This window comes from Trachurus japonicus, chromosome 14 (assembly GCF_045865225.1).
Source record: "Trachurus japonicus isolate A0001 chromosome 14, Traja_1.0".
Lineage (NCBI taxonomy): Eukaryota > Metazoa > Chordata > Actinopteri > Carangiformes > Carangidae > Trachurus > Trachurus japonicus.
Window position 1 is genome coordinate 7,522,274 of NC_140920.1, and position 23,328 is coordinate 7,545,601.

At 45.1% G+C, this 23,328-nt stretch overlaps 4 protein-coding genes across 4 annotated transcripts; 1 reads left to right on the forward strand and 3 right to left on the reverse strand.

Annotated features, from left to right (window-relative positions):
* The first annotated feature begins 264 nt into the window (after positions 1 to 264).
* Positions 265 to 711, forward strand: LOC146974162 (histone H2A-like). The gene has a single exon (XM_085796788.1). It carries the CDS (start codon positions 288 to 290, stop codon positions 669 to 671), a length of 384 nt encoding a protein of 127 aa, XP_085652914.1. The 5' UTR covers positions 265 to 287; the 3' UTR covers positions 672 to 711.
* Positions 712 to 5,056: 4,345 nt separating this feature from the next.
* Positions 5,057 to 5,442, reverse strand: LOC146974163 (histone H4). Its single transcript, XM_085796789.1, has one exon. The coding sequence runs from the start codon at positions 5,425 to 5,427 to the stop codon at positions 5,116 to 5,118; it is 312 nt and encodes a 103-aa protein (XP_085652915.1). The 5' UTR covers positions 5,428 to 5,442; the 3' UTR covers positions 5,057 to 5,115.
* A 1,880-nt stretch (positions 5,443 to 7,322) lies between these two features.
* LOC146974164 (histone H2A-like) lies at positions 7,323 to 7,762 on the reverse strand. Its single transcript, XM_085797263.1, has one exon. It carries the CDS (start codon positions 7,740 to 7,742, stop codon positions 7,359 to 7,361), a length of 384 nt encoding a protein of 127 aa, XP_085653389.1. The 5' UTR covers positions 7,743 to 7,762; the 3' UTR covers positions 7,323 to 7,358.
* A 3,400-nt stretch (positions 7,763 to 11,162) lies between these two features.
* Positions 11,163 to 12,008, reverse strand: LOC146974165 (E3 SUMO-protein ligase ZBED1-like). Its single transcript, XM_085798931.1, has one exon. The coding sequence runs from the start codon at positions 12,006 to 12,008 to the stop codon at positions 11,163 to 11,165; it is 846 nt and encodes a 281-aa protein (XP_085655057.1).
* Between the last annotated feature and the right edge of the window lie 11,320 nt (positions 12,009 to 23,328).

Genomic DNA, 23,328 nt, shown 5'->3' on the forward strand with positions numbered 1-23,328 from the left:
AACCTCTCAGTTGGTCTCATCCCAAACGGTTTCCCTTTAATATTGCAATGCAACCCCTCTCTTTCTTCTTTGTTTGGTACATTCAGACACAAATCTTCAACCCCCCACAGCAACACAGTAGCGCGGACGACGTCTGCGTGACGCAAACTCGTCGCTGATTGGTCGATCGCTCTCCCGCTCCTTGTGGCCAATCACAGAGCAGCACGTTTCCTTTATAACGCAGCCGCTCAGCCCCCACACCGATACACTTCTCTTGAGCTTCTCAAACAGAAAACCTTCTCCTCAAAATGTCTGGACGTGGAAAGACCGGCGGAAAGGCCCGAGCCAAGGCCAAGACCCGCTCCTCCAGGGCCGGACTGCAGTTCCCCGTCGGCCGTGTCCACAGGCTGCTCCGCAAGGGAAACTACGCCCAGCGGGTCGGCGCCGGAGCCCCCGTCTACCTGGCCGCCGTGCTCGAGTACCTCACCGCTGAGATCCTCGAGCTGGCCGGAAACGCCGCCAGGGACAACAAGAAGACCAGGATCATCCCCCGTCACCTGCAGCTCGCCGTCCGCAACGACGAGGAGCTCAACAAGCTGCTCGGCGGAGTCACCATCGCTCAGGGCGGCGTGCTGCCCAACATCCAGGCCGTGCTGCTGCCCAAGAAGACCGAGAAGCCCGCCAAGAAGTAGACACCTACCCGGCTCTTCTCTACAACAACACAAAGGCTCTTTTAAGAGCCACACACAACTCTCCAAAGAGCTATACTCCTACTACACAACTCATACATGTTACAGTATCTGTTTAATGTCATTTACAACGATTATATAACAATTATAATTGGGATAATGCATTTATTCCCTTTGCAACAACTACAAATAGTCTATTTTGGAAACATGACTGTAGTAACAAACATTGCAGCTACACTGGATCAAACGTTTGTGTTTTGTCCTAACAGCTACACTTCCTACTACAAAACTGCACGTTAAAGTATCTGTTGATATCATTTACAGCCAAATTAAACACTGTAGCGTTTACAACTATCATTCAATTTAGATGATACATTCATTGAAAATACTGATGGACCAAAACACAACTCGATAATGACTATATTCTCTTGCAACAACTACAGATCAGGGGTGCAAACTTATCACCTTTCGGCGAAATTCGCCGTTTTGGATCCCAAATTGGTCATTTGTGTGATTCGTGTAAATCCGCAAAAAAAAAAAAATGAGAGGGGGGGGGGGGGGTCCGGCGAGCCGAGCCGAGCCAATGCACCTGTCTCTTTAAGGCGCATGCAGCTTATCTGGATGACAGCGAGTGGTGGCAGCGCTGCTCTTCTGTCCAGCAATACACACCTGAAGCTTCACTTTTAATACAGACTAACTAACGCGACTTTTTGAGCATGGCGAGTGAAAGAGTCGGAGCTAGAAGATGCGCCAGCAGCGTTGTATAGGTGCTGTATGGGACCGCGTGTGTGTGATGATCGCGATCGCGGCCGATTAGCGATTAGCGCGTTTAGCTTTTATTAGCGCTGCAGCGCGACCTGAGTAGCAGCAGCAGCAGCAGGAGGAGGAGGAGGTTGACTGACTGTGGCAGGACACCTCTGCCTCTGTTTCACTTTATGTTGCTGGTAAATAATGTGGTTGTAAAAGTAGTAGGCTAAAGTTAAATTATTTTGTATGCACTAATTAAAGGGGCAGAGCTTTAAGAGACATTTTAGCTTTTATATTTTATAAGATATATTTTTTGTAAGAACCACAATTAATAAATATAGGTTATATATTTCAGTGAATATCGAATTGTTCTTAGCATTTGTTAGATAACTTTATTTGCCCAATAAATTAAAACATGTTGGAACTATCAATGTCTCCTCTTGCCGCCAGAATCTCACTACTTTTAACCTCAGACTGTCACAATGATGTATCAGATGTCAGACTGCCTCATTCTTTAAGTTTTAACCTGAATATACAAAACATGATTGATTTTCCCAACGATCAAAATATACGAAACCGAACCGAAAACCATGACCACAAAACCGTGAACCGAACCGTTTACTTGAACATCTTTTAAATACATATTGCCGCTTAATATGTTTTATGTAGCCTATGGCATTTTTAAGCTTCATGTGTGTTATTGGACAGAAAGCAGCGCTGCCTTGGAGCATAGCCTACGTAGCCTACAGAAAACACATTTACATCAATAAATAAATGTTTCACAATGAACCAATCAGTCTGTATTAAATTTTATTTAGTTTGAAGGCAAGGTTTGCAAGGTTCATCTGATGGACATCAAGGGACAGATTCTCTAAGTTTTGCACAGCTTTTACTCATGCTAAACCTGCAAAGGCTGAAGACCCCCTTCACATATTTCAAAACCAAACACAGAGAGACAGATTGTGCAGGTTTAACAGGAGCAAAAGCTGTGCAAACCTGAGTAAATCTGGACCCTAGTCTCATGCTAAAATTGACTGTAAATTCACCTTTAAAGTTGGTTTTTAAAAAAATTTCCCCGGGGGAGCATGCCCCCGGACCCCCCTAGGGGGTCGGTATCTTGTCACCTTTTTTACCCCTGATGAGTTTGCACCCCTGACAGATACTTAACTATCAATCTGAGCAGGAAACATGACTTAAGTACAACAACAAATTCACAGTAACAAACACTGCAGCTACACTAGATCAAATGTTTGTGTTTTGTCCTAACAAAACAGCTGCATTTACTACATAACTACACATTAAAGTATCTGTTTAATATCATTTACCGATGAATTAATAGCCTTTACAACTATTATAACTGCGCTTATGCATTTATTCTGCAACAATTCTGGAAACATGACTGTAGTAACAAACACTGCAGCTACAAAATCAGCTAAACCTCCTACTACACAATATTCGGAAAAATTAAAAGAACTGTAGCGTTTACAACTATCATTCAATTTAGATGATACATTCATTGAAAATACTGATGGACCAAAACACAACTCCATCTGGGATAATGAATGTATTCTCTTGCAACAACTACAGATACTTAATAACTGTCAATCTGAGCAGGAAACATTACTTAAGTACAACAACAACAAATTCACAGTAACAAACACTGCAGCTACACTAGATCAAATGTTTGTGTTTTGTCCTAACAAAACAACTACCGGTTAAAAACAGAATAAAACTGTGTTTACGAACTAAATTCAAAGAGTATCCAACTTTAACTATAGTAAAATTAACATTAAGAACATTGTGTTGCAAATAGGCTATGTTCTCGGCCTGGTTGAGGAGTTCAGTGTAACAAAATTAATGCCTGGCTCAGATTATGGTGATTTTGATTATCTGGTCAGAGCCTTTTATAAACTTGATCAGGTCCAATCATGGAGCTGTAATTTAGTATTTAGATCATTTTCATTGCCAGGAAGTTCAAATTGGTGTATTTGTGAAATGAACAGAAACAAAAGTGTGCATTATGGACTTGGGTTGATATACAAGACACACAATACAAAAAAAGACAACATAATAAAACATGAAAGCTTCCTATTAAGGGACAAGGGACAATATAAAACAAGGCATCTGTACCAATGTCTCCAGCACAGTCACTGGTATCGGACAGAGCTGTACTTAATGTTAGTCAAACAAAATGAGTTCGTTTTTGTGGTGTCCAGTCTACACAATATATTGTGTACAACACAGCTTTAAGAGTATTAATGTGTGTTTACAAACATTTCGTTAGCACTGAGCCATTTACAGTGACATGCAATTGTTTGGTCAAAATGTCTGTTAATGTGAACAGTTAAGCAAGTGGAAGATGAAATGATCTCACAGTATTATTATTATTTTTTTTAGTTATAGAGTGAAAAAGGGAAACAAGTCGGCAGCCTGCAGAAGAATGGGAAACCCAGGAGAAACCCAGCTCCTGTTCTTTTTGCAGACAATTTTTCATTTTCCACTTTGGTTGAGACTGGTCAGATGCTACATGAACTGATGAAGCCTCTTGGATGAGAGGTGAAACGTCTTCCTAGACAAGTCCAGTTGAACCTCCTTTGAAAAAAAAAAAAAAGTTGTTGGCGGGCTGGTGAATTTTTTTTTTGACACGAGTCAAAAAGAGCGTTAAATCGCGTATCTCGCGTTTGGTCGCGCGTCACAACTCGAGCGAAAAAAAAAGCGTTCCTTCCCACCAAACACGATGAAATAGACGAAGACGCGAAGGTCCCTTCGCCCCAAAAAAATCGCGTGTATTGCGTCGCAAAAAAATATATAATATAAAAAATATACCGTATACCGCGTTGCGCGCCTAATCGCGTCTTTGCGTTACAGCCTTTTACAAGAGCCTTCATCAGTTCAGTTCATCAGAAGCCTCTTGGATGAGAGGTGAAACGTCTTCCTAGACAAATAACTAAGTCCAGTTGCTTTCGATTTAACCTCCTTTGAAATACTATGACCTGGAAAAATGAGAATATGCCCCGGCTTATTGGGTAGAGCAGGTGAAAATGTCTTGTTCAATCTTGGATACAAAATCAGTTGAGTTTTCTTATGTTGCTATTTGTTTATCGTTGACCCCTTTTTTGGCCTAAAATGACTGGACTATTAAAAGGACAACGAGGAGTTTTGGAAAAGCGAAGCGTTTTCACACTACATTTATGAGCCTCCACGCGCACTGTAAAATTCTTTTGACCGGCGCAAGACGGACTCATGTTTTCATTCATCAATAATTAAAGTCAGAGGTTCAAAGAGGTTCACATACCGTCGTAGTTCCGACCATAAACGGCGATTCAGCTACGTTATTCTCATGACTCGTTGCGAAACTGAAAGTAAAGAAACGCTGGTCGGCTCGACCAGCATCTCCGCCACCACTAATAGTAACAAAATAACGATAAAGACGGAATGATATATTTATCGAAAATGGGCCCATTGACAAGTGTGGGTAGCGGAGATTCATCCACATTAACGTGAGACTTTTTATAACCGATTAGAAACTCCTCGTTGTCCCTTTAAACGCCTGTGTGATTAAAGAAACAAGTTCTGGGTTTATATCTTAAAATAAATAAATGTTATAACAATAATAGGATGTTTTGTCAGTAGAGTGGTTGTGTGGCTCTTAAAAGAGCCGTTGTGTTGTTGTTCAGTCCCCGGGGCAGTGAGGTTGTGTTTAGCCGCCGAAGCCGTACAGAGTGCGGCCCTGCCTCTTGAGGGCGTACACCACGTCCATGGCGGTGACCGTCTTCCTCTTGGCGTGCTCGGTGTAGGTGACTGCGTCCCGGATGACGTTCTCCAGGAAGACCTTGAGCACCCCGCGGGTCTCCTCGTAGATGAGGCCGGAGATACGCTTGACTCCGCCGCGGCGAGCCAGGCGGCGGATGGCGGGCTTGGTGATGCCCTGGATGTTGTCGCGGAGGACTTTACGGTGCCGCTTGGCGCCTCCTTTACCGAGTCCCTTGCCTCCTTTGCCTCTTCCAGACATGATGCTTGTTTCTCTGAGTTCAGATCAACTGTGTGCTGCAGCTGGGGAAGCACCGAGACCTTATATCTGAACTGCGGACGTGGGAGAAGACAGGCGGTGCGTTTCTTAGAACTGCAGCAGGAAACGACTGGTTTCCTGTGAAGTGAAACTGTAGATTTACGTTTTTAATTTCTGTTCTTTACACCTATGCGGTTCATTTTCATTGATTCGGACCTGAAATATTGTGGTATTCATTAATATTTGATTTACTGTGGCTCAGTTATCTACTGTAAATACATTCGACCTTGTTTAATATTCAGTCCAGTCTTGTTTCCTGAATTAACTATTTCCTGCTCAGACTGACTCTTCTGCTATAATAAATATATAAATATATTGTTACACACTGGTGGTTTTATTCTGAATGAATGAATGAATAAATGCACCATTTCACAGTTCAACGTTAGTAGCTGTGTAGTGTAGCCTATCTCTGTCTACCACCACACTGAACTCCTGAACCAGGCTGTACATTTACAGTTTTATCTGATCTTTATGTATTTGGTCTTTCATTCGTTCATCGGTATTTTATCATCTGAATTTAGTATGATTATTGAAAACGCTGTTGTCTTTTACTGCAGTGTTTCTCAACCAAGGAAACTCGGACCCCTGGTGGTACTTGGTGTAATTGCAAGTACTTGAAACTAGTATTGTTATAATATGTCATTTTCCTAATAATCAATAATATATTCAAGTAGCTACCCTAATTCTTCCTGAATTAAACATTTCCAACTAGTCTAGAGTTACTAGACTAACTCTATGTGGTTTTATTCTAGCTGTTCAGTGTACCTCTGTGTACAATATAACTCCTAAATTTGCAATTTTATCTGATTCATTTGGTTTTGGCTCATTGCCGGTATTTAATCATATAGTCTAAATCTAATCTAGTTGATTTTAAATTCCAGCTGAGACTGACACTTAAATTATGATCTATAGTTGTTGCACATTTATTCTGAGCGGGAATAAATAAAAATTATTCCAGTTAAAAATTAGTAGCTGTGTCTTGTTATATTTTGTATACTTAGATTTGCAATGTTAATGCTAAATTTACTATAGTTAAAGTTGGATACTCTTTAAATTTAGTTTGTAAACAGTATTATTCTGTTTTTAACCTGGCAGTTGTTTTGTTAAAAACACAACACAAACATTTGATCTAGTGTAGCTGCAGTGTTTGTTACTGTGAATTTCTTGTACTTCATATTGAGTTCAGTCATGTTTCCCGCTTAGATTGACAGTTAAGTATCTCTAGTTGTTGCAAAGGGAATACATTTGAGTTGTGTTTTGGTCCATTAGTGTTTTTCAATGAATGTATCATCTACATTGAATGATAGTTGTAAACGCTACAGTGTTAATTTGGCTGTAAATGATATAAACAGATATTTTAACGTGTAGAGTTGTGTAGTAGGAGGTAGACTAGCTGTTTTGTTAGGACAAAACACAAACATTTGAGCTAGTTGCCGTGTTACCAAGCCATGTTTCCAGAATAGACCATTTCTAGTTGTTGCAAAGGGAATAAATGCGTTATCCCAGTTATAGTTATATAATAGTTGTAAAGGCTATTAATTCATCGGTAAATGATATTAAACAGATACTTTAATGTGTAGTTATGTAGTAAGTGCAGCTGTTTTGTTAGGACAAAACACAAACATTTGAGCTAGTGTGTAGCTGCAGTGTTTGTGTTACTACAGTCATTTCCAAAATAGTCCATTTGTAGTTGTTGCAAAGGGAATAGATGCATTATCCCAGTTATAATTGTTATATAATCGTTGTAAATGATTATAAAAAGATACTTTAACATGTATTAGTTGTGTAGTAGGAAGTATGCGCTCTTTGGAGAGTTGTGTGTGGCTCTTAAAAGAGCCTTTGTGTTGTTGTTTGGAGAAGAGCCGGGTAGGTGTCTACTTCTTGGCGGGCTTCTCGGTCTTCTTGGGCAGCAGCACGGCCTGGATGTTGGGCAGCACGCCGCCCTGAGCGATGGTGACTCCGCCGAGCAGCTTGTTGAGCTCCTCGTCGTTGCGGACGGCGAGCTGCAGGTGACGGGGGATGATCCTGGTCTTCTTGTTGTCCCTGGCGGCGTTTCCGGCCAGCTCGAGGATCTCAGCGGTGAGGTACTCGAGCACGGCGGCCAGGTAGACGGGGGCTCCAGCGCCGACCCGCTGGGCGTAGTTTCCCTTGCGGAGCAGCCTGTGGACACGGCCGACGGGGAACTGCAGTCCGGCCCTGGAGGAGCGGGTCTTGGCCTTGGCTCGGGCCTTTCCGCCGGTCTTTCCACGTCCAGACATTTTGAGGAGAAGGTTTTCTGTTTGAGAAGCTCAAGAGAAGTGTATCGGTGTGGGGGCTGAGCGGCTGCTTTATAAAGGAAACGTGCTGCTCTGTGATTGGCCACAAGGAGCGGGAGAGCGATCGACCAATCAGCGACGAGTTCGCGTCACGCAGACGTCGTCCGCGCTACTGTGTTGCTGTGGGGGGTTGAAGATTTGTGTCTGAATGTACCAAACAAAAAAAAGGAGGGAAAATTGTTTTAAAAACATTAAAGGAAATCAGTTAGAAATGATAACAAAGTAGAGGTTTGATTTAAAAATCCTACACTTATTAAATAATGATTAATTCTGTTAATCAACTAGGCTACTGTCCGGATTTAGGTGAAAGAAAGACAGTTTTTGTAGAAAGTAGAAAGAGACATTGTATTGATCATTTCAGCTGTTCATTTAGGACAAAGAGACCTTACATGATGATAAGACTGTTATTTAAAAAAAAAAAAAAAAACTACCTTCATCATGAACCAAGAGTTATCACATGTGATAAATCCAACATAAAGTCTCTGCAAAACCATAATGTAATACAGTCCTTCCAGAAAAAGGTTTTTTGTGATTGTTGCGGGAAAAAATCCTTGATTATGCGGCATGTTTTCTTAAAAAATGCGATGGAATATGCAGGATATTCATGCAATTTTATGCAATGAAATTGCGGGAACTTGCAAAATCTGCTGTTTGGTGAATAAGGGGGAAAAAGTGATTCCCCCAACACTCTAGGCTACTACCTTAAGCGTATAATTTCCAATGACTTCCTATTAGCAAGCATACTACATCACAGAAAGTGCTGGGAATAATTAAGTTCTCATCTTGTTTTATTTCAGACCTTAATAAGCACATGGCTCAAACTTACAAAATGTTGAGTCAAACAAGTTCTGTAGCTTTACAAAAAAATACGCTACAACTTCTGGGAAAATGAATAAATTAAACAATAAAATTACAGTTTTTCTCGATTGCTTAGACACATTTCTCAAAAGCTGCTCTCCTTTTCTCTAAACTGTGAAAACAAACCCCAATTTTCAAGCTACATTCACAAAACTTCAGATTCTTCTTGCAAAACCAAACTTTCACCTCAAAACAATTCAATTTCAATTCATTTATTAAGTACTGCACAACAAGTCGGCAGAGTTTGCTTTCGGCGCAGCATAGTAGCAGCACATAGTACTGTGTGGCAACAGACATCAGTTATACATTTAACATACATAAACGGACATCAACATCAGACCAGACATTTTACATACAGACTAACACAGACAGAGTTTGGAGATGAGTGGAGTTCAGTAGCCTGATGGCAGTGGGAAAAAAGCTGTTTTTGAACCGGGTTGTTTTTGTTGAAATGGACCTAAAGTGCCTGCCAGAGGGCAACAGTTGAAACAGGTGGTTGGCTGGGTGTGTTGGATCAGAGATTCTATTTCGTATAGGCTTCGCCCTCTAAGAGCTATCGCTGTTGGGTTTATCCCCGCGCGCATGCGCAGTCCTGAAAAATTTCTTCCGCGCCACTGTGCCCTGCACAGTTGCCCCTACACGGTCCGCATCATGACTATATTACACCTGCGGACCCGTGTATCTGCTCCCATTTTTTCTTCAGCGAGCAAGAAAATGCAGTCCTCCAAGATGAAGAAAGAAGTCTCCGCCGGTGTTATCCGGCTCTGCCCGATCTGCGAGGTCAGATACATGCTGCCCGCCGACCTCCACCCCCGCTGCGAAAACTGCCTCGGCACTGAGCACGGCGGGACAGCACTGACCGCCCGGGCCAACTGCGCCTTTTGCTCACTTCTGCCCGTGGCGGAGCTGCAGCGGAGAACCAAATTTTTCCTGGCTCAGGAGGAGGAAAGCGGCGAAATGGAGTTCTCCATTGAAGAAGCCTTGGCCATCCTAGACCAGCCTGAGGGCAGCGTTGTGGGGCACGAGGCTACTGCCTCGGTTCCCTCCATCCACGGGTCTCCACCCGGTTCCCCCCTCCCCCTGGCAGATGAGGCTGAAAACTTTGACGGCGCCGGTGATGAAGGGGCTCCGCTCGGCTGGCCTTCCCCCTCGTCACCTCGCGGCGCTGGACATCTTCCGGCCAAAGCGCTACTTAATGACCTGCCCCGCATCATTAAGACTGCAGCTGCGGTGAGGAACATGGCTGTACCGGCACCACCCGGCAACCCACTGGACATTTTCTACGGTGCAGAACCTGCTCGGCCACGCCACCCCGTGTGGCCTCGCTTGCAGCAGCTCCGACCCTTCCTGGAGGCGGCCGCCTCCGAGCCAGGGAAGCTCAAGGCTCCAGTCTCCCGCTACGAAGCCTTCTGCAAAGTAGACGAGCTGACGACATCCGGTTTCCCCGCCGTGCCGCCGCTGGAGGAGAGTCTGGCCGCCATCCTTCTCCCCAAGGCCTCCTTCTTTGAGAAGCGGAAACCTGTCCTAGGGCTGGGCGATATGGAAAAAAATGTGATCACGATATGTTTTTCCATATTGATCGATCTCGATTCTTATCACGATATGTAGTTTTTGCAGATGCTGCCAGTGTGAGGGACATCCCGAAGCTTGAAGAAACAAGAGATTCACTGAAACTTTATAATAAAGTTTAATAACATAAAAAAAATAAATAATATGCCTTCCAATAATGAGCACAACTTTTTTTGTTACGGTCTTCATACAGACAAAGGATTCACATTACACTCCCACATTGTATGAATCTTTCCATTGCTCAAGAGAGCAGCAGGGCCCACAACTGGCAAAAGAAAATAGAGCAGTGCTCTTTTGCTCATAAAGAGTTTTATATGCTTTCAAACAAGTGCAAACAAGTAAGTAACTAACTGGTCACTTTTCAATGTATTTGATTTTGAAAACAACAACTTAAACAACATAAAAAACAATTATTAAATAATCTCAAATATTTGTAGAGGTAGGTTTGTAGAGGCAGCACAAAACCAAACTAAGTAAACATGTGGGTCACACCCTCTGACACATTAAAGTGCTAAACAAAGACAAAATGTAAAAACTAAACCACTATAATACCATTGCACTGGTTCACCTCCCAGAGATTTTTTGAGGTATTGAAAAATGCAAAAATAAATGATTGTGCACATCATTTGTAATTGCAAACATCATCTCCCTGTACACTCCCTGTACACAACAATACAAGCTTTTACTTATTGAAACATTGTATATAAACTAACAGCTGTGACAACTATCACATCAAATTGCTTTGGCTGGACAGTGAACATTTCAAGTACAAAAAGAGTAAACAAGGCCCTGGCACAAATACTACCTGAAAGATTAAGGTAGATCTCTAGAAATATTTTATAACGAAATCTGAGCCAAAATTGCACAATATGTAAACATAATAAACCAGTCACAGTTATTCAACATCTTGTGCACTGGTGAACATCATTTACCCCATTACAGGTTTTTTGCCAGAAAGACAAGTCTGTCCACCACATCTGGCTTTAAAGCTGCCCTGTGGCAGGTCACAATATTGCCACTTGTACTGAAAGCACGCTCCGAGGGTGAGCTGGTGGCAGGAATACACAGATACCGCTTTGCCAGGAGGCTCACTCTGGGGTATGTTGTGAAGTGGGTTTTCCACCATGCCAAGGGGTTGGTCTCACTGTCCGCTTCTGGAGCCAACAGGTAACTGTTCAGTTCAGCCTCAACATCCTGCTTCTCTGTTAGAGTAGAGGTAGGAACAGAGTAGGACTTCTTGAAAAAGCTGCCCAGTGTCTTCCTCTGCACTTTGGCTGGTGGAGCTGAAGCTGCAGCATCTGCCTTGCCTCCGCCCAATCTGGGTGTGAGAGTAGACTGCGGTGTGCTCTGACAGTCGCCCAGGATCTGTGCCACTGCTCTGGATTTCACAGCCTCTACCTTCTCACCTTGGATGTAGCGGGTCTTGAACCGAGGATCAACAAGGGACGCCATGTTAAGGAGGTCATCAGTGGCAGCATCATCATATTTTTCATTCAGATATGTGGTGATGGTTGTTTTGATGGCCTTGGTCAGCTCTGTGTCATCATCTCCTGGCTTCAAGACCTCCGTATTGAAGAGCTGTAGGACAGGTTTCACACAAGAGACACTGACATGTGCTTCACCAGAGAGGGCATCAGTGAACTCAACAAGTGGATTCAGGGCCTTGTGTATGGACTCCAAGACCTCAATGTCTTGCCATGAGGGCGCCAGGTGCCTTGTTTTTCGATCAGCAGATAACACCTTAGAAATGGCCTTCTCCTGCTCCAGTACTCGTGCTACCATTGCATGGCGAGAACCCCACCTGGTAGGTGATTCTGTGATCAGCCGGTGCTTAGGTAGGTCGAGCTCCTTTTGTGCAGCTGCTAGTTCTTTTTTCTTCTTCCATGAGAATGAGAAAGCAGCAACCACTTTTTTGCACACACCCATGGCTCTCTCTATTCTCTTGTCTTTCACACTTCGCTCTGTAGATGAAAAAAAGGTAAGTATTATTTAAAAATTAGCTTCTGTCTTAATAATAATAATAAATCATAATATTGTCATGACATCCTTGATATGAAAACCAATTAGACTACACACACTTTCCTCAATTTAAGTTGAGTACAGTTATACAATAATAAACTTTTAATTCTAATACATCTTAGATGCAAAATGTTAGTTATAATAATGAAATCATCACCTACGTATCAGTAGTGATAGCCTGTACATTGGTTTATTGAGGTATGTAGAATGTACACTGTTACTATTAAAGTTGAAATAATTTTGTTTTCAGACACATTCCTATTTTTATTCCTATTTATACACATCAGTAATTGCATTTGACCAGGTGCAATAATTACATAGGCTACTGAGTCCCAGATATACTATACTACTACTAATATACTACATTTTATTCCAACTTTATGGACAACAATGTATAAAAATATGAATCATTACACTGAGCTATACTTGGAGCTGAAAATGAAATGAATTTGGCATAAGTCTTTCCTCTGATATCATCATGAATTTTTTTTAAACACATCTATCATCATGAACTTACTAAAGAGCTGAAAATTTAGTGCTGTCATAAGTCTTTTCTTTGATATCATTATGAACTTTTTAATATATATATATATATATATATATATATATATATATATATATATACACATATATATATATATATATATATATATATATATACACATCATCATGAACTTACCAATGGCAAGGTGCAGCCGATGACCAAAGCACTGCAGCCGAGACCAGCCTTTGAGAGAAACAGCCTTGACAATGTTTGCACCATTGTCCGTTGTGATGCACACCTGTCGGTCTTCCCTAAGCCCCCAGGATTTGAGTGCATCCTCCAGCCCCTGGCTGATGATTTCCCCAGTATGGTCCTCTGGGAAGTATACTGTCTGTAAGCAGTTGTTGTGTAGAGCCCACTCCTCGTCAATTAAATGAATTGTGAGACTCATATATGGCTCAGATGTACAGCTGGACCAAAGATCAGTGGTAGTGGCAAAGTATTTTACATCCTTCAGATGAATTTCCAGCTTACGACGGCAGTCATCATACAGCTGTGGCAGCGCTGTCTGTGAAAAGTATTTTCTACCAGGGAGCTCGTACCTGGGGTCTAATACTTTGATCAGTTTCCTGAAGCCGTCTTTTTCCACTGTGCTGAGGGGCATCATATCTTTAGCGAGGCAATAAGTAATAGCGCCCGTTATGTTTTTGCTCCGCTTTGATTGTTTTTCATACGGGGCAACGGCTGCAAAGCACGACTGGATGGATTGTTGTTTAGCAGAGCAGCTCCCGCTAGCAATGCTAACGGCAGCAGTAGTGGTCTTGCCTGGCTGTTTGTGTGGTGTCGTCACGCCAGCTTGAGCCCGCAGAGTCACACTCTCAGTGTAATCACTGGGGTGGTATCGTCTCAGGTGATGGAAAAGATTGGTTGTGTTCCCCGTCCTGGCTGGTACCAACCGCCGGCATATTTTGCAGACCGGCTTCGACTGCTCCTGGTCGCTTTTGCCATATCCAAACCACGTCCACACAACTGACGTCGTGTTACCTTTTTTTTCAACAATGTCTTCGGTCTCGGGTGGTGTAGTGATGTCGCTTTCACGTTCTGCATTATTTTCGCTGTCCTCGACTTCAGTTTCGCTCATTTTTTTCTCCTTTTTCCAACTTCTTTCCCTCTCCTTCTCTTTCAGTCTCCCTCTGGTTGCAACTGTAGCCACGCGCTGCTGTGCTCACTCTGCAGGAAGTGGGCGTGTCGTACCTGTGTACGGCAGCCGGCAGACTCTGATACTGTTGTGGTTGCGCTTTCTTTTTCCATGTGATATCGAATAATATGACCCAAGCTTATTATCGAAATCGATCAACATTTTATCGCGATCCCGAATCGAGATCGAATTATCGCCCAGCCCTAACCTGTCCCACCTGCTGCTCGGGACCAGATCACGGCTCGTCTCTCCGACCGGTCGCACCAGTGTGCTTCCCAGTTCTATATCGTATAGGCTTCGCCCTCTAAGAGCTATCGCTGTTGGGTTTATCCCCGCGCGCATGCGCAGTCCTGAAAATTTCTTTCGCGCCACTGTGCTCCGCACAGTTGCCCCTACACGGTCCGCATCATGACTATATTACTCCTGCGGATCCGGATATCTGCTCCCATTTTTTCTTCAGCGTTGCAGCTATGCAGTCCTCCTTGAAGAAGAAGACTCAAGATCCTCCTTCTGCCGGTATCATCCGGCTGTGTCCGGTTTGTAAAAACCGTTACATCCTGTCGTCGGACCTCCACCCCCGCTGCGAAGCATGCCTGGGCGCTGAGCACGCCGGCATCGCCCTCACGGCCAAGGCAAACTGTGTCTTCTGCTCGTTTCTGCCGGTGGCAGAACTGCAGCGCCGGGCTGAGGGGTTCCTCCCCCCGCTCGGTGGAGGTGGGGACGACTGGGGCGACCAGTCTGAGTTCTCGGTGGAAGATGCAGTCAACATCCTCGACTCCGACGGCGGCGGTGACCCAGATGTGGGGCCTGAGCCCAGCGGCGCAGCTCCCTCCATCTGCGGCAATCCGCCTGGCTCTCCCCTCTCCCTGTCTGGAGACCTGGAGAGCATGTCCGGCTTGGACGACAGCGCCGACGTGAAGGGGGCCCCGGACGGCCGGCTCTCCCCCTCGCCACCTCGTCATGCTGGGCAGCATCTCCCGGCCAGAGCGCTGCTCCACGATCTGCCGAACATCCTGAAGACAGCGGCAGCTGTACAGGGCATCACCCTGCCGGCTGAACCTCCGGCACTGGCTCCCTCCGGTGTCATGGCCGCTATCTGTGGGCCCGCTCGGCCACGCCCCCCCTTGTGGCCTCAGGTCCAGGAACTCCGGCCCTTCATCGACCTGGCTCTCGTCGGACCGGGCAAACTGAAATCACCGGTCGCTCGCTCTCCTTTCCTCCTCCGTGTCAGCGATGGTGGCCCAGCCCGGAGCCTGCAACCCCGACGTAGCCGCCGACATCGGCAGAGCAATGTCCGCCGCCGTGACCCTCTCAACCACCGTGATCGTGGCCCAGGCACGCATCATGGCTTGGCAAACCATGCTGCAACGAAACATCTGGCTGCACATGTCAAGAGCTATCGCTGTTGGGTTTATCCCTGCGCGCATGCGCAGTCCTGAAAATTTATTTCGCACCACTGTGCCCCTGTACAGCTGCCGCTGTCTTCAGGATGTTCGGCAGGTCGTGGAGGAGCGCTCTGGCCGGGAGATGCTGCCCAGCATGACGAGGTGGCAAGGGGGAGAGCCGGCCGTCCGGGGCCCCCTTGACATCGGTGCTGTCGTCCACGTCGAACATGCTCTCCAGTTCTCCAGACAGGGAGAGGGGAGAGCCAGGCGGAGAGCCGCAGATGGAGGGAGCTGCGTCGCTGGGCTCAGGCCCCACATCTGGGTCACCGCCGCCGTCGGTGTCGAGGATGTTGACCGCTTCCTCAACCGAGAACTCAGACTGGTCGCCCCAGTCGTCTCCACCTTCACCGGGCGGGGAGAGGAACCCCTCAGCCCAGCGCTGCAGTTCTGCAACCGGCAGAAACGAGCAGAAGGCACAGTTGGCCTTGGCCATGAGGGCGATGCCGGCGTGCTCAGCGCCCAGGCATGCTTTGCAGCGGGGGTGGTGGGCCGACGACAGGATGTACCGGTTCTAGCAGACCGGACACAGCCGGATGATACCGGCAGAAGGAGTAGGATCTTCTTTCTTCTTCTTCAAGGAGGATGAACCTTCTGCCGGTGTCATCCGGCTGTGTCCGGTCTGCAAGAACCGGTACATCCTGTCGTCGGACCACCACCCCCGCTGCGAGGCATGCCTGGGCGCTGAACACGCCGGCATCACTCTCACGGCCAAGGCCAACTGTGCCTTCTGCTCGCTTCTGCCGGTTGCAGAACTGCAGCACCGGGCGGAGGGTTTCCTCTCCCCGCCCGGTGGAGGTGGAGACGACTGGGGCGACCAGTCTGAGTTCTCGGTTGAGGAAGAGGTCAACATCCTCGACCCAGATGTGGGGCCTGAGCCCAGTGGCGCAGCTCCCTCCATCTGCGGCTCTCCGCCTGGCTCTCCCCTCTCCCTGTCTGGAGAACTGGAGAGCATGGTCAACGTGGATGACAGCGCCGATGTCAAGGGGGGGCGTGGCCGAGCGGGCTCTGACCCATAGAAACCGTCCAGGAGACCACCGGAGGGAGCCAGTGCCGGAGGTTCAGCCGGCAGGGTGATCCCCTGAACAGCTGCCGCTGTCTTCAGGATGTTCGGCAGGTCGTGGAGGAGTGCTCTGGCCAGGAGATGCTGCCCAGCATGACGAGGTGGCGAGGGGGAGAGCCGGCCGTCCGGGGCCCCCTTGACATCGGCGCTGCCATCCACGTCGAGTGGCCTCAGGTCCAGGAACTCCGGCCCTTCATCGACCTGGCCCTCGCCGGCCCGGGCAAACTGAAATCGCCGGTCGCTCGCTTTGAAGGTTTCTGCAGAGTGGAGGGGCAAACAGCATCCGGGTTCCCCTCTGTGCCGCAGCTAGAGAGCAGCCTGGCCGCCGTCCTCCTGCCCAACGCCACGTTCTTCGGCAGCAGGAAGCCCACGCCGCCTTCTCCCCGTGACCAGGTCACAGCCCGGCTCACTGACCAGGCTCACCAGTGCGCTGCTCAATCTCTGGCCGCTGCCAACAACGCCGTCCTGCTCTCCTCCTCCGTTGCAGTGATGACAGAGCAGCCGTGGACTCCAGAGGTGGCTGCTGACGTCCGGAAAGCGATGGCAGTGATCGTGGCTCTGAACTGGCACTAAGCAGCTTTGAGGAGCATGGTAGGACCTATGTTACCACAAAAAAATGCCCAATGCCCAACTGTTTCAGTGATGAAACCCAGACCCACCTCCTACTGGAATGTCACAGATCTCAACACGTATGGAACTCTATTAAACCTTTGGGACTTTCATTTGCCATAAACTTCAATTCTGTCACTTATGGACTCATCCAGGAAAATATACACCCGAAACAGAAATAACTTTTTCAACTAATCATCGCAATAATAACTCATAAACTATGGACAACTAGATGCTCACTCACCTTAAAACAGATTTACATAGACGGCAATACAGTATTCAACAACATTATCACTGAACTCCGCAGAAGAAAAACCTTGGACAAACATAGCACTCTACCCTGGGACATTTTAAACTTATAAATTATTGTAAAAAAAGTCTGTTGTGAACCTTGCTCTGTCATGTTGTATATTCTATGTTCTTTGTGGTTTTTGTGAACTGTTTTTTGCAATGATTCTTTGTAATATGCAGTCCCTCCAGGATTTCGCGGGCTTTTTTTGTGATTGTTGCGGCCTAAAATGCCTGATTTTGCGGCCACATTTTGAAAAAATTGCGGTGAATGTTGCGATGTTTTAAGTGCTTTTGTTGCGATTAAATTGCGGGAGACAGCGAAAGTTGCAAAAAAAAGTTGCAGTTTTGTTCTGAATAATTAAAAATCAAAGGAAAATCGAAAATTTTGAAATGTCACAAAATAATGTGAGGTCCTGTTATACCAGCAATTTTCCACTTGTTAAGAAAGGCACAGGAAAATTAGAGTTGAAAGTTGTTTTACTTTTAATTAAAATGTCTGTTTAAAAATCGTGGTAAAAGAACTGTTTTAAAATGCCATTAAAACAGTCCAGTCTTTGAATAAAAAGGGGAGGGTGGCTACTCAAGTCCAGGGCCTTAGGATGGGGGAAGGGGCACCTGGCCGCCGGCTGCTCCGCTCCGGCCCTGCAGTGGCGCACTCACTGGATTCCCCCTCGGCGAGTGCTGCGGGGTTGACACAGCCTCGGGTGGTCAACCAGGACAACTCACACACTCAACACGTTCAACTCAGCTTGTGTTCCTTTACTTATCACTTTGTGCACGTTGTATCAAGTTTCTTGCCGTCAGCCCAGCCACGCTGTTCCTCCGTGGACTCACTTTCAACCACCGCTCCGTCCAGACTCGCACTCTCTGCTGTATAACTCGCGGAAAGCACCGACAATTGGTCCAATTTGCGGAAAAGTTGCGGTGATTGTACAAAATTGCAAGATCACAAAAATTCGCGGGGATTGGCTGAATTTGCGTTAATTGTTGCGATCGCAACATCGCGAATTCCTGGAGGGACTGAATATGTAAAACAAAAAGGTAGGAGCAAGGGGGCAGTTGTCGGTCTGAGAAGTGATCACTTCCGCGTTCAAAAACTGCAATCCCCTCGGCTTCCTCTGGGGGCTGCTGTCAGAAAGCAGCATTCTCCATAGACCCCCATGTTAAAATCGCCAATTTTACATCCTCAATAAACGTGATCAAAGCCTGGTGCCATTACGTTTTTTTGGTCTCAACCGATAGTTTCTACCCCTGCACACACTCTGAGGGGGGTGCATTTTTAACTCTACCATTTTACTATTATTAGGTTTAAAATTCTGGCCAATTAGAGCGCAGAAATGTTGAGTGACAGGTCTGGAGCGGTCCGTGGACAGCTGCTTCGAGGCCAGTGGGCGGGTTCTCAGCCGGTAAATCCAACATGGCGCTGTTCAGGCCGCCATATTTGAGTCACAAAAACGACTCCCCAAAAACAAATGGGTGACGTCACGGATGCTACGTCCATATTTTTTGCAGTCTATGGGTAGGACACCGGCTCTCACTTAAGTTTAACTTTCACTTTTGCGAGTCACAACGAGGAGGGAGCAAGCACCTTTCCATCGGATTGTGTTTGTGTGTTTACTGTGAAATGATCCGCTGGTAACAGAAACTTAGTTTGGACGTCTTCTGTTAATTACCATGCACCGGGAGATCAGGATGTTTACGGCGCTACACGCTGGTGCTTATGGGAAATTGAGTCTTCCTTCAGGCAAAACACTACCGCTTTGGGCCACTGGTGCCGCCAAACTCAACCAAAATTGAAAGTTCTTAACTCATTGAGTGCCACGCTCCTTTCCAAAGTTTTAGTCAAGTGTACCGGCAATTTAGACCATTTTGATGATTTTTTTAGAGCCACAGTGTATTCTATATTATGGCCACCAACACATACTGTGGCTCATTTGAAAGGTGAAACTTTATGCTTCAAATGACCACAAACCGTTTGTTTCTACGTGCCTCTGTTCCTGAGAAAAGTCAAGCTAAACATGGCTGGGTTTCACCAAAATCCCTCTTCCCACTTTTTCTAGAAAAGGAGATACAGCGTCTTTTATGAAAAGTGCTCTGTTTGTGCCTGTCGCTCTTCTGACACTCGCATTTCTGGATCAAAGGGCTTGTGTAAGATAAATATATACAACAAATGTTGTTCTATTCACAAAACCACCATCGGGGGGCGCGCGGGGGGGGGGGCACTAAACAGCAATAACACAGACACACCGTGCCGTGTCACAGCCTCGTGATGGTCTCTCGGCCACAGCGGCTCGCGAACACCGGTCCCGCCGGTGGTCGCGGTCCGTCTGTGGTACGGGTCGGTGCTGGTCTGCTTTGACCGAGGGATCATCAGATTTTACCGCGGGAGGACTTTGGGGAGGACACGGTGTTGCTCCAGATGAAGACCGGGCAGGACTGTCGGCTGAGAGCTTCCTGTTCGGCTCCGAGCTGCTGGAGCCTCGCGGGTGAGAGCGGAGCAGCTGCTGCGCAGCTGCTGCATCCACATGCAGAACTCCGTTTGCAAAAGCCGAGTTATGATAAAAACTTCCAGATCATGAGCTGTCATAAGTTTTTGATCATCTTCTATTTCAGTTCTACTTGTCTAGAGTCCCCAAATTTACACATAAGGTGTGTTAAAGTGTCTAGTTTCATAATTTAAAAAAAAAAGCAAAAAACGGGAAATCTCGTTTTTGGCACTCAACGCATGGGAACGAAAAACGAGAAATTACGTGGTTGGCACTCAATGAGTTAAGTACTGCTTTAACTAAAAAAAAATCTAAGAAAAAAATCTAAGATTTAAAATCGCTTCACAGCACTAGATAAATATAACATTTGAGATTATCCATGCCATGTATAGCCTAATTAATAATAATAATAATAAAAAAATAAAAATAAAAACATGTCAAAACATATGACAAAAAAAAACGTATGTCACAGGACATCAGCACAACCCTGACCCGACAGAGCCTGCCCTGAGCAAAGGCGCAAGAAATCCTGCCCCGACCCAGGCAGAGATTCTAAACTCTATTTGGGCCAAACTCGCTCCCGGCTGAAGAAAAAGTTCTTTGGTCAGATCAAGGGCATCAGTGATGAACCCCATGATGACACTGCCAACGCTGTTGAGGACTTTAGTGCTCACAACTCCCACATCCTCTGGCTCTTCATGCCCATCTCTTCCAATTGTGGAAATGTGGTGTGGTGGCGATGTCCCACTCTGTACCTTCAGCTGCAGACGGCTGAACAAACACACAAACATAGAAAACTAATTTAATTAAAATGCTAAACAACAAACAGAAAACCATATACAAAATATAAATGCACAGCTACTGTACTACTACCTACAACAGTTTAGAGATGCAGTTCATCAGTTGTCTTGGTCATGAGGCATGCAACATGGTCGGCAGTGGACTGAGTCTGATCATCTTCAGCTCCAGCAATGCCTGCAACTGGAGCTGTCAGAACCAAGGTGACATAATGTTAGCAGCTTTATGGCTAAAATTCTTCCGTTGTAAATCAATGCAACCACAGTGATCCCTTTTAAATCAACCACAGAAAATATTCAGCTAAAATCAAAGGTGAGAAACCAAATCCATCCCGACTTATGTGTCTGCCTGTGTATCTTTGTATAAAAATAAATAAAACTACGTGTCACTAGGTTACAGTAACGTGATGATGAGTAAAATAGAGATGCCACAAGTATAACATAAGATTTTTAATTAATGTTAATGAGTAAATAGTATTTTATTGTTGCATGTTTACAATTAGTGATATGTATGGGTTACAATTATACTACACAAGAAAGAATTGTGATATACTTACCAAATATTCATTGACAACAAGGCTAAGCAGGATGCACTCCCTCCTTAGGTTGACGTCATCACACTAAAATATAAGTGACAAATAAAGACATTTGTGATGGTTCAGGGATTAGAGCAGGCTACTGACAAGAAAAAACTCAATACGAATAGGAATAAGAATCACTTAAATTAATATGGGAAATGTATTTGTCTGTCAGTTCATACACCATTTGCAGAAGAATTTAAAAGCCTGATGGCTAAAGGTACAAAGATCTTCTCTCACACAAATCACCACAATACAGTGAAAGTTTGATGCATTTATACGAACCCAGTCTTTCATTGCCAGGATGCATTTGCTGTTTGGCCCCTTAACTCCTCCTTTGCTCTGGATTATCTGCATAATCTTGTCTGAGAAGTCGTCCATCTGTGACAGGAACTCTGATTTCCTGATCCACAAGAACTCTGCATTCACCTGAAAGATGTTCAACAATGTGTACAGACATGTTACTATATGAACCAGTGGAGGCTGGTCCATAGAGTCAGAGGAGGTTGGTCCTCCTCTATTTTTTAGAGGCAAGAGGAAGATCAACGTATTTTTTAATAAAGAGTAACTGGTTGAAATAAACCATTACCAAATTATTCATAATGTATTTTTTAAATCTCTTTGTTTACAGATTTCATGGTTTTTGTTTTTCCTTTTTAAATCAGAGGGTGTGAAATCCCCACTGTGACATTTACATGGCCTGCTTTTTTCTTCTTTATTTTTTTTTACATCCCACATCCATGATAATGGCTCTGTCTTTTTCAGTAGGCCTGTGTTAATCTGAAAACAGTAAGATTGAATAAAATGATCTTGTTTTTAAGAAATCTTGTAAGACATTGTTTTACTGTTTAATTTTCATTGAATATAAGAAAGTAGGGATAAGTAGTGCTATAAAATAACATGAAGCCGTGGACTGGTGCTGTCCTCCCTAATTTTTTCAGTCACCAGCCGCCACTGATATGAACAGGTGAAGAAGTTCAACATAATATTGGTGGCACTCACATTCGTTTGTTTGAATGTATGCCACGTCACGTCGGTCGGCTGTGTCCAACCGATGTGACGTCGGATTGACTCTGCTTTTTCTTAAGTTGACCTCATGGTGTCGACCATCAACTGGAAGTGAGGACCGAAGAGGTATCTGGGAGCGTCCAGGTGCTCCTTCTGGGAAGTCTCCAGTATGGAAGTCTGACACCACCACAGTCGCTGACAAAATGCCAAAATGGCACTGGCCGCCTTGCTGATTTCGCCGTCTTCCTCCTGGGTCATCGAGGTGGAGGAGGTGGCCTTGTGTGAGGATCATGAATGAAAAGGAAATGTTAATATTTGCTTTGCAAGTCGATTTATGCCCCTAACTTTCCTACCTGCCCTCCTAAAATTTTAGTTTGGGAGGCCACTGTGCTCGTGCTCCTAATAAAAAAAGTTAGCCTGGACCCCTGGAATAATAATTTGTCTCCTTATCTTCTTTTAACCCATGTGTGTTTTGCTTTTTGTTGTTTGCTTGTTTTCTCTTTTCTGTTTTCCTGCTTTTATGATGTGTGTGATTTTAAGTGCCACCACTGTGATGGGCCGTTGCAATTTCATTGTATTTTAATGCAGTGACAATAAAGGCCTCTTATAATACCGAGTCCAGTCGGTACTGGGTAGTGGAAACAATACAGGAAGCTGACTCGGAATAAGGCGTCTTGGTTTCTAAAGGTCTTGATACAAGTTAAAGGAGAATTCCGGTCATTTTTGACCCCTAAATTGTTGTCCTGATGGTCACACAGTGTTGGGGGGGAGCAAAAAACGGTCGAGCAGTGCAGTGGTAATGTCCATAATATCTCAGATTGTTTATTTTTCTAAAGAAATAATCACAACAAGGAAAAAGTGTTTGTTTCTGTGGCGGGGAGAGCAGGCGCTCTGCGATCGGATAGTAATGTCTTTCCAGGATGTTTCAGAGTTCGGCTGTCTGAGGTGAGTGATTAGGCTACCTGCAAAAACACAAAGTTTATACTGTTTATACTGTACACTATATGAGTTCAGTGGTGTGTCATAAGGATTCCAGTCATGTACCATAGATATTTGATTGTTTTTTGAGTGTTTGTTGTGGTAGAAAGAATTGCCCCCATAGGTTAGCATTGCCGCTAGCGCCATCT